Below are 10436 nucleotides of genomic sequence, written 5' to 3' on the forward strand. Positions count from 1 at the left end.
ATGTGACGATGATAGTGGTGAGATAGTGGTCGGGTAGCTGGGGCCTGGGAGTGCGTGGGTATAATGACAACAATAATGGCATGATATTTAGTGGTGGGTTGGAGTAGGGTGGGGGTGGGGGTGGGTGGGGTAGGTGGTAGATGTGACGATGATAGTGGTGAGATAATGGTCGGGTGGCTGGGGCCTGGGAGTGCGTGGGTATAATGACAACAATAGTGGCATGGTATTTAATGGTGGGTTGGGGTTGGGGTCAGGTGGGTTGCGAGTGAGTGGCGGTTGTGAAAGCGAAAATAATGGTGAGGGATGGGGTAGTGGGGATGGGTGGCAGTTATGACGATGACAGTGGTAGGATGGTGGTCAGGTGGCTGGGAGTGGATGGGTATAACAACGACAATAGTGACATGGTGGTTAGTGGTGGGGTGGAGTAGGGTGGGGGTGAGTGGCAGCTGTGATAGCGACAATAATGGTGTGGTGGTGGGGGTTAGGTTAGGGRCGTGACARTAACGRTARTAGCATGGTCGTAGCAAGGATGTGCAGTGAGTGACCGGGGGTGGGTGGGTATGATGACAACAATAATGGCATGGTGGTTAGTGGTGGGGTAGGGTGGGTGGCGGTGACATTAGTGGTGTGGTGGTGGTAGTAGGGGGTTAGGGGTGGGGCATCACAAACAGTAGTAGCATGGTCATTATGGGTGTTGATGGAATTCAATTCCTTCCATTATGCTAAGGAATGATGAATTCCTTAACTTGTGGAATTCATTGGAATTTGAAGGATTCCATCCATTTCAAGATATGAACCAAACAAAGGAATGGAATTTGGTCAAATGAATTTATCATTCCAATTCCATCAAATTCCTTCGAATTCCACGAACCAAACGGCCCCTAAGGGGGCGTTTGGTTCGTAGAATGGAATTCGATGAAATTGGAATTCATCAAATGAATTTGACTTTAAGGGAATGGAATGGAATCTGATGGAATTTGACCATGCTTTGTGATTGCGTTTGGTTGCATGGAATTAGATTAGGAAGGAATCTGTAGGAAAGGAATTGAAATCCTAGCATATTGCCATGGAATTGTAAAATCTATGCGTGAAGGAATCGACTGGAATTGAAAGGATTCCATAGTCTTATTCCATGAACCAAACACTCTATTTGGAATTTGGTCAAATGATTGGACATTCCAATTCCTTTCAATTCCCATGATCCAAACAGCCCCTAAGTTTCAACCATATCCAATACGTTTTTATTAATTTAAATTATTTTCGAAATTGAGATCAGATAAATCCGAAAATTAATCTGCAAAAATCCAAAATTAATTACTGATAATTATCACTTTATAATTAAGTAGTAATTAACTTATTATCTCTCTATAATCATTACCAAAAAGATACTCAGGAGCTCGGAGAAACGGCTACGTACACGTGTGTTTGTTGTACCTTGCACTAATGACCCCTGCCATGAGCCTACTAATATATTTAGAACCCAATTGATGTAAAAGCGTTAGAAATCTCTCTAAGTTTTATTTCCTTCATATGTGTCCTCACAATAATTTCCAATAGTATGTGTGTGTGTATGTACGTATGTATGTATGTATGTATGTATGTATGTATGTATGTATGTATGTATGTATGTATGTATGTATGTATGTATGTATGTATGTATGTATGTATACCATATTTTCACGCATCACAACGATGAACTTGAGAGCTCCGACGATCTCCATTCATTTTTTGCATCAACCCCAGCGTCGATGAACAATTGTTGCTCTCTCGCCTGCACCACCTCAATCTTGACCTTATGTGTTCTCAATTTGTCAACATGGAGACTCCTTTACCTGCAACTGGAAACCCTCTGGCTCCCCTCTTTCTGTGACTCCGATCTACAACTCTTGCTTCTCAACCAGTGGGCTTTGATTCTAGATTAGGCAAGCTACAATAAGATTGGTCTCTTGATTTCACTGCCATCATTGGTCACTGGATTCTAGTTTAAAGAAGCGTTGAAGAACCATAAGGATACTTAACTAGAAACTTTAACTGGTATTTGACATAAATGACTTATCTCAATGCTTTTTTAGGGGAAGGTTCTTTTGAAGCAGCATCCTCCGGTGGATATTTTATTTCACCATTGTATTGTAGGACTAAGAAATTAATATCATGGTTATTGTTGAAACTAAAACAACGGTAAGAAAACAGTGATTGGGGTTAGGGGAGAAGATAAGGATGAGAGGGGGAAGCCGAAAGAAGGTGCGTGGTCAAATGGATGGGGTGGACGCTTTAAACGGTGTTTTAGAAACGATTTCTAATTAATAGATAAGTTGACAAAATTTTTTCTTGAGTTAACTCCATTAAGGATAGGGACCTAGCTCATAACAAGTCGTAAACCACAGGGATGCTTAATGTATCTATATTGAAAGACATTCTATATCTAGATTCTGAACAAGGATCTTGAAGCGATGTGTTCTCGAAATCTTTATTACGAAGGGAAGGAAAAACAAGGAGGAAAGAGGGAGTAAAGCAAAAAAGACCTTAAAAAAAGAATGGAGAGCCCAAAATCACAAGTTGATTGAAAATGTAATTATGGAAGGGAGGGGTAGCAATTAAGGGTGTTCACGGGTTGGGTTGATCGAGTTGAAGATATTTGAACAACTCAAACCAATGCTTGCGGTTTGAAAAATCTTAACCCAACCCAACTCAAACCAAAGTGCAACTCAACTCAACCCAAACAATACGGGTTGGTCGGGTTGATACTTTGGTATATTAAAATATTCTCTTAACCTTAAATATATTATTTTTCTACTCATAATTTCTATTACATCATCAACCATTAAATACAACTTATTCATATTTCTTAAATCTTACGCATATCACATTCAATTAATTTTTTCAATTTGCATATATATGTTTACCGTTACTGAACATATATACGAATGAGTTATATATAGAGAGAGAATAGATTGAAAATATGAGTATATGAAGAGGGTACGTGATACTGTAATTGTCTAATGTACATATTAATGAAAATTCAATAATCATATTAAATCTAATAAATTAAAAGGATATCAGGGTTTATCGATTTTGGTTAGATTCAAATAATAGTAATCCAATATTTACGGTTTATAATTTTTATAATTCAATTAAATATCAAATTACTTCGAATTAATTTATTTCATGTTAAATTGGGTTTATCGGATTGATCGGGTTAGTCAAGATATTTAACGCCCCTGGGAGCAATAATGAAATTGGTATTATTACAAAAAAGCGACGTGTCCGCATTGACTGACTTTGACTTTTCGGCCTCTGTTCTCAACTACACTCTCATCCCTCGTAATAATTTCAGTTGCCCTTTGTTCGTTCTTCACTCCCCTTCTTCCTTCTTCCTTCTTCCTTCTTCGATCGATCGCCATAATCGAACCATTTCAAGCTCGCTACCACCGTCTCTGGCAAACCAAAGCTCACCTCTGCATTCTTTCACCACACCAACTGAACAAACCCCCAAGTTTAACATCCTGATTCTAGTTTTCGATCTAGCGTTACGATGGTAGGGGCCTGCTTCTAGGGGGTTTCAGAGGCTCTTATTTCTTGACTTCACGGTAACTACTATTTCTGTATTTACGTATTCATATCAGTTTGAAAACCATGTTCAACATTTGAAACACTGAAAGCTATTTTGTCTGACGATTCCTTTTTATGTCTTTTGGGGTGTGAAATTAACAATTCTGTTGTGTGTTTGAGAAGCTTATATTTAGGTTAACTTATTTCTGTTACTGTGGGTGAAAGCTTTTGACATTTGGGCATTTATGGATTCTTTGTTTTCGGGGGTGTGTAGAAGAATCTTATTATTCAAATTTATGGTGTGATGTTATGTTTTTGGAATAGGTACTGTTAGATGATTGCACCATTTATTAAATATGCTATTTTGTTAGGTAATGGAGGTGAAGCTGATCCATTCTTTGCTTCTAGCAACTTGCTTCATGCTTGGATTGGAAAGTTTGAACGCCGTAAGTATGGAAGCACCACCTGAGAAGCTAATTTTTGGATTATTATATGAAAATTTAAAGCTTTGTTTGCCACTCTTCTTGTTGCAGGTATCAAATGATTCCTTTCTGGCTGCATCTTCTGGAAATGAAAGCCACAGTGAAGGTAACTCAGCTTTTATTCAAAAAACGATAGCTAAGAGAAGATGCATGATTTTATCAAATAGTTCCATTGTAATTGCCATTCATGTCTCCAAGTTAACACTTTCATAACTTAACTTCCCTTAGAAACAATTGGGAATTCATGTGGGATTGTCACCATCTGTCTTGGTTATGATTTTCTCTTTCAGTTTGTACATTCGTAATATATTTTCACCATACCAACATTAGTAATAACTGTGTAACCATAAAAGCGAAGAAGAAGAAGAAAAAGGAAAATAGTCACATTTAAGATGCGCATTTGAATATTTGATCTTGTGCGTGAGCATTACATTATGAAGTCCATTTAGGGGTTACTGTGGGAATTTATTACCTTCGATAGTCAAAGTGGATTTATGTTCTTTTATACATAATCAGAAAAATGTATTTTATCTTCCAGTTTCTTTGTCAACAGCACCATGTCCTTCTGGTTGGGTCATGGGACCAAGTAAGACAACGTGCTTTAAATATACTGGAGACTCTCAGTCTTGGAATGAATCAGAAAATATCTGCAGAGGTTATCATGGCCACCTTGCAGCATTAACATCATTTGCAGAACTGAGATTTGCCCAAGACCTGTGTAGCAAGGCGATGGCTGATAATGAATGCTGGGTTGGAGGCAGAAGCATGAATACTAGCACTGCGATGGACTGGACGTGGTCTGACAGTACTTATAACTGGAATGAAACGCTTGTTAATGTGGTCACACAAGATCTGAAGTCCAGTTGCACCAATTCTTCATGCTTCTACAATTACAAAGATGACTCGGCTTCTGTGTGTACCATATTGACCAATAGAACCATGTCTCTTGTGGCCAACAGATGCAACGTATCTCACCCATCTATATGCATGCTTGTTACAGGTTTGCATTCTCTTCTGAGACCTTTAATCTTGTAACCTGCTTTTAAACTGGATCGAAGGTCATATTACTAATTTACTAATACAAAAAGTCCATGCCTTTTCTGCTTACTGTCATAAATGTTGGCTGATTATATAAACTCTCCCCATGAGTTTTTTTTTTCTTTTAGTTGCTTAAAGTAAATTCTAATATTGTTTCGATATTATTTGTCCCTTTTCCAGAGAGTAGATGTCAGCATATGCACTGCCACAAAGAATATCTCATTATACTTGCGATTGTGAGTGGGCTAATTCTCTTCACCACATTTGCGGTGGTGATATGGCTCCTTGTGTACAGGCGGATCAAGAGACGCAGAAGATCTCGAAAATTATCTAATCCTGCAGAATCGGCTTTAGTTCCTCCATCATGGAAAATCTTTACCCGTGAGGAATTGAGGTCGATTACAAAGAACTTCAGTGAAGGTAACCGTCTTCTTGGGGATGCTAAGACAGGTGGCACGTATAGTGGGCTTTTGCCAGATGGATCAAGGGTGGCAGTGAAAAGGTTGAAGAGGTCTACTTTCCAAAGGAAGAAAGAATTCTACTCGGAGATTGGAAGGGTAGCAAGGCTTTGCCATCCAAATTTAGTGCCAGTGAAAGGATGCTGCTATGATCATGGTGATCGCTACATCGTGTATGAGTTTGTAATACATGGTCCTCTCGACAGATGGTTACACCATATTCCCATGGGTGGTAGGAGTTTAGATTGGACCATGAGGATGAAGGTTGCTACAACTCTTGCACAGGGAATTGCGTAAGTGAATCTAATGAACCTTTCTTCTTTCTATTAAACATGCACAAATATAGATAGGCTGTGGTAGAATATATCAGAAGTCCCTGCAAAAAGTTTAAATAGCAGTCTCCTAAATTGTGCATTCAATATGAACTTTGGATGTGAGAACCTCCCAAAATGTATGTCTAAGCACAATTTGCAAAATTGCTGACCAAATATTGTGCACCTATTCCTGATGGTCTGCAACCTCATCTACACACTCACATATTGAGAGAAAGAGAGCGTAAGAACATATGAGGAGTCTGCAAAATTTTGTCAGTAATCTCCCATATTGTGCTTAAAGTCCTGAATTTTGTATGCCAGACCTTCCCAAAGTGCATGTCTTAGAAGCGGAATTTGGTCCTGATGGTTCACAACCTCATCCATGCTCGCACACATAAGTAAAATCTTTGTGAGGCCTGATATATGTAGCATGCTTTCCTGTTCACTGAACCCCTTGGTGTAACTCATAATGCTATATGCACAATGACCATTTTTTGCCTTCCTAATGGTAGTTATGGTAGTTTCTTGCTCATCTAAAACCATCATTTACCAGTCCAATATTTGTAGTCTTCTTAACATCAATGAAATGACAGTTCCTTTTTATATATTTCTCTCTGCTAGGATTATTTGAGTGACTTCAATTTGAGTTGGACATCACATTTGCACCAGCTACTAGCTTTCTGAAAAGTCGCTTTTGTATTGTCCTTTTAACCATCCACTTTATCTACCTACTCCTTACCGTTTCCCCCCCTTCAATTCTATTTGCTTTTTTTTTGATAATTCTTTAGCTTTGATAATTTAAATCTGCCAATAGGCCAACACTAATTTGTTTCATACTGGTACGATACTTGGAACAGATGTGCTTGATAGGAACCAACAAAATTGTATTCAAAACGAACAGCAAAGAATCAAAACACCAAACCACCTGGTTTGGAGAGGCTGCTGTCTCTCCCATGATGCCTTATTAAACATGGAATCTTTATCAAATCAAGCATAATTCCTGATATCACTTAATACCCATTTGTAGAGTGTCTTCATTATGGAAATATTTAAGTTGTCATTTGTAACTGATAAACCGTGAAACATGAATCTGATAGTGCTCGACTAGATGTGTTGCTCGATTTTCCCATTTACTTGTAGCATTAGCCTGATGCATACTGATGCTATTCTGAATCTTAATTGCAATGGTTTCACAGAAAGTTAAATGGTTTACGGACTATAGAGGATGGAAGACTCCCCTAGGCTCTTTGCATAAACAATCAAGAAAAATGAATGAATCCTACTTTATTTTCTATTTGTTGTTCACTACAACTTCCTCCAAGTAACTAACCAACTTTTCACCCTGACTTATTCGTTTGTGATAGAAATACTATTTACTAAATTACCCTTTACCTTCTTTATTCGTTCTTGTGTACATGAATCTTACTGCTGGTCTATCATAGCCCTTATAACCTATCATCTCACCTTCATTCATTAGCCAGCCAGCATCTTGCTTGATCATGTTCATAGCTGTTTGTCAATCATAAACTGTGTTTAGTCAATCAATTATGCGATACTTTTATCTTTCTGGAACAGAAAATTTAATCAACATGGGACCGTATAGTGAGTTCAAACTTAAAAAGAGAAAAATTGATAATATTTCTATCTCAAGGAGCAAGCCTTGGAGCAACTAATAAGGTTACGCAGTCTGGTAGCAAAATTTAAGGGAAATGTTGCATATAAAGATTTACGTTCCCGACCCTCATGAAGCCAAGGGGCCTTCATTCACCATTTACTATTTCTGTCTCAACATAAGAACTGGTGTACAAATATACGAGTCAAAAATTATAATGGGAGCTCATAATTTATGTCCAACAAATTTGTCTAGTAATTAATAACAAAGGTGTTAGGAGATAATATCTAGCAAGGTTGGTTGAAGAACAGTTAAATTCACACTTTTACACCTGAGATTCCGTAACGAGTAGATACTTCCAGTGGGTGGTGATAGCCGATAAGCAATTACCTCCCGAATGGGACATTCCTCGAAAATGGGCAAGAAAGCGGGGTCTTCAGTCAAGTAGTTCACGCTAACTCTTTATAGCAATACTCACCTTTTGGTTTATGGTTGTCTGTTGCGATTTCATACCCCTACCTCAAATGTCATACTGGTTTTTATTGAGAGGCTTATTAACTTCATTACAATGGCTATGTTTGAATAACAAGTTGATAATAGCTGATAAACTAGTCATGTTTGTTAAAAACTGTCATATAAGCTAGAGGGCTGTGTAAAATGACCTAATAAAAGGGGTATAATTGGAAAAAAAAAAAAGAGAAAAATCAATAAGCTCTCTGAAGTAGCTTTTCAAAAAAGCTAGCTGATGGCTTATCAAACGTGTCCTTTTTACTTGTTTCTCGTATGATTTTCCTAATGATTCTTTTATGATCACTTGCTTCTCTAATGATTTAAACAATAAAAACAGGTTCCTGCATGACAAGGTAAAGCCACAAGTGGTCCACCGTGACATTCGTGCAAGCAATGTACTTTTAGATGAGGATTTTAGCGCGCATCTAATGGGCGTCGGACTGTCAAAGTTTGTACCATGGGAAGTGATGCACGGTAGGACCGTAATGGCAGGTGGGACCCATGGGTACCTTGCCCCAGAGTTTGTCTATAGAAACGAGTTAACCACAAAGAGCGATGTCTACAGCTTCGGGGTTCTACTACTAGAAATAATCAGCGGACGTAGACCCGCATCTCAAGCCGTTGATTCAGTGGGCTGGCAAAGTATTTTCGAGTGGGCCACCCCACTTGTTCAATCTCACCGTTACCTCGAACTTCTCGATCCTGTGATTTCCGCATCTTCTTCCACTTCACCTTCTCGAATACCTGAAGCTGGAGTGGTCCAAAAGGTAGTCGACCTCGTGTATTCATGTACTCAACATGTACCATCGATGCGGCCTAGAATGTCCCATGTGGTTCATCAGTTACAGCAGTTGGCAGCTTAGCATAGATTCATTCTCTAACCATGTATTTTTGTTTGGCCCAATTTCTATATTATTAAGAAAGTCATGCCCCAAAGACCCTTTCTTCATATGTATGGCATGTTGTAGCATCAGCAGCTGCTAAATTATGCAATTTTTATCACCAAATCTGTGTGAACATCCATTCATATAACCAAGTTTCAAGGAGATGAGTTTGCCCAAAAACTGGTGATACCAGCTTTTGTCTTTTTATACTTCTTTACAAGTATATAATTTTTTTTGTAAGTGTATAATATTTAATCTAAGAGTTTAAATCTTACCAAAAGTGAAAGAACACATATGTGTCTTCTTTTGAGTAAGGCCACTTTTGTTGATGATTTTAGCAACATCGGTCATATAGGAAGGATATTCGTTTTTCAATAATTCAATGACTTTGACAGGTTCGCGTTAAGTGGATATACGGTAAAATGATGATTTATGTTATTCAAATTGTTTATATAGCACATAAAACAAACAATTGACTTTTAACACAACAAATGATTATATTCTTGCTTAACTTGTATCTTACAACAAAAGAGTACAAAGATATATATAAACAAGAAACGTAGGAAAGAGGAACCCTCAGGGCCCACGGACTAACTGGGCCTAAACAAATAATTGCAATATTTATATTCTAACACTCCCTATTAAGTTGGAGCATGGATGTTAATCATGCTCAGCTTGTTACAAATAGAAGAGGTTCGCGAACCAGGTAAAGCTTTGGTAAAGACGTCAGCAAGTTGACATCTTGTTCGAACAAAGGGAGATAAGGTGGTTCCATCTTCTAGCTTTTCACGAGTGAAATGGTAGTCTACTTCGATATGTTTTGTTTTTTTTTTTTTCATCAAACACGGGATTGTTTGCAATGTGGATAGCCACCTCATTATCACAATATAGATTATTCAATTTAGATTAAGCAAACCCAAGCTTACTTAGCAGATTATGCAACCATATCAGCTCACAAGTGGTTTGGGCCATAGCTCTGTTTTCATATTTAGCACTTGATCGAGAAACGACATTTTGTTTCTTGTTTTTCCACGAAACGAAATTCCCTTCAACCAACACACAATAACCTGTTGTAGACCGCCTGTTCGTAGGATCCCCATTATACTCGGCATCTGTGAACCCTTCTATGACATGATGATCGTGATTTTGATAAAGGATGCCAAGACCTGGGGCACCCTTTAGGTACTTTAATATAAGCGTCCCAATGTGGAGTTCTTGGAGATGGCATAAACTAACTTACAACACTCATTGGAAATGCGATGTTTTGACATGTAATCTTCAGGTAGTTTAGTTTTCCTACAATTCTTGTGTATTTTTTTGGATCCTCGAGTAGATCTCCGTCGTTTGCTTTCAATTTCATATTTGGAATCATTGAGCATCACAAGGTTTTATTTCATTCATCCCAGAGTCATTCAATATATCCAAACAATATTTCCGCTTAGACAAACAGATCCATTTCCGAGTACGAGATACTTCAATTCCCTAGAAGTATTTTAAAGGAACTAGGTCCTTTGTTTGAAACCGAGATGCAAGAAAATCTTTCAACTTCTTGATCACAGTCTTATCCCTCGCAGTAATTACAATGTCAT

At 38.1% G+C, this 10436-nt stretch overlaps 1 protein-coding gene across 3 annotated transcripts; it reads left to right on the forward strand.

Moving 5' to 3' along the window:
• Positions 1 to 3338: 3338 nt before the first annotated feature.
• On the forward strand, positions 3339 to 8965 carry LOC112502017 (C-type lectin receptor-like tyrosine-protein kinase At1g52310). Of its 3 annotated transcripts, none has more exons than XM_025105818.1 (6): positions 3339 to 3587; positions 3921 to 3995; positions 4083 to 4137; positions 4585 to 5031; positions 5250 to 5820; positions 8301 to 8826. In XM_025105818.1, exons 2-6 carry the CDS (start codon positions 3924 to 3926, stop codon positions 8824 to 8826), a joined length of 1671 nt encoding a protein of 556 aa, XP_024961586.1. In that variant the 5' UTR covers positions 3339 to 3587; positions 3921 to 3923. The 3 variants fall into 3 exon arrangements, with proteins under 3 accessions (XP_024961586.1, XP_024961585.1, XP_024961587.1); XM_025105817.1 differs by having other exon boundaries at positions 3356 to 3587; positions 4570 to 5031; positions 8301 to 8965; XM_025105819.1 differs by having other exon boundaries at positions 3356 to 3587; positions 4726 to 5031; positions 8301 to 8965.
• The last annotated feature ends 1471 nt before the right edge of the window (positions 8966 to 10436 follow it).

This window comes from Cynara cardunculus, unplaced genomic scaffold (assembly GCF_001531365.2).
Source record: "Cynara cardunculus var. scolymus isolate 2C unplaced genomic scaffold, CcrdV1 Un_Scaffold_835, whole genome shotgun sequence".
Taxonomy (NCBI): domain Eukaryota; kingdom Viridiplantae; phylum Streptophyta; class Magnoliopsida; order Asterales; family Asteraceae; genus Cynara; species Cynara cardunculus.

Coding starts and splice junctions, on each gene's coding strand:
- LOC112502017 (XM_025105817.1), top strand. CDS start 3,924: ATGGAGGTGAAGCTGATCCATTCTTTGCTTCTAGCAACTTGCTTCATG. Junction 3,996..4,082: donor GATTGGAAAGTTTGAACGCC/GTAAGTATGGAA, acceptor TTCTTGTTGCAG/GTATCAAATGATTCCTTTCT. Junction 5,032..5,249: donor TATATGCATGCTTGTTACAG/GTTTGCATTCTC, acceptor TCCCTTTTCCAG/AGAGTAGATGTCAGCATATG.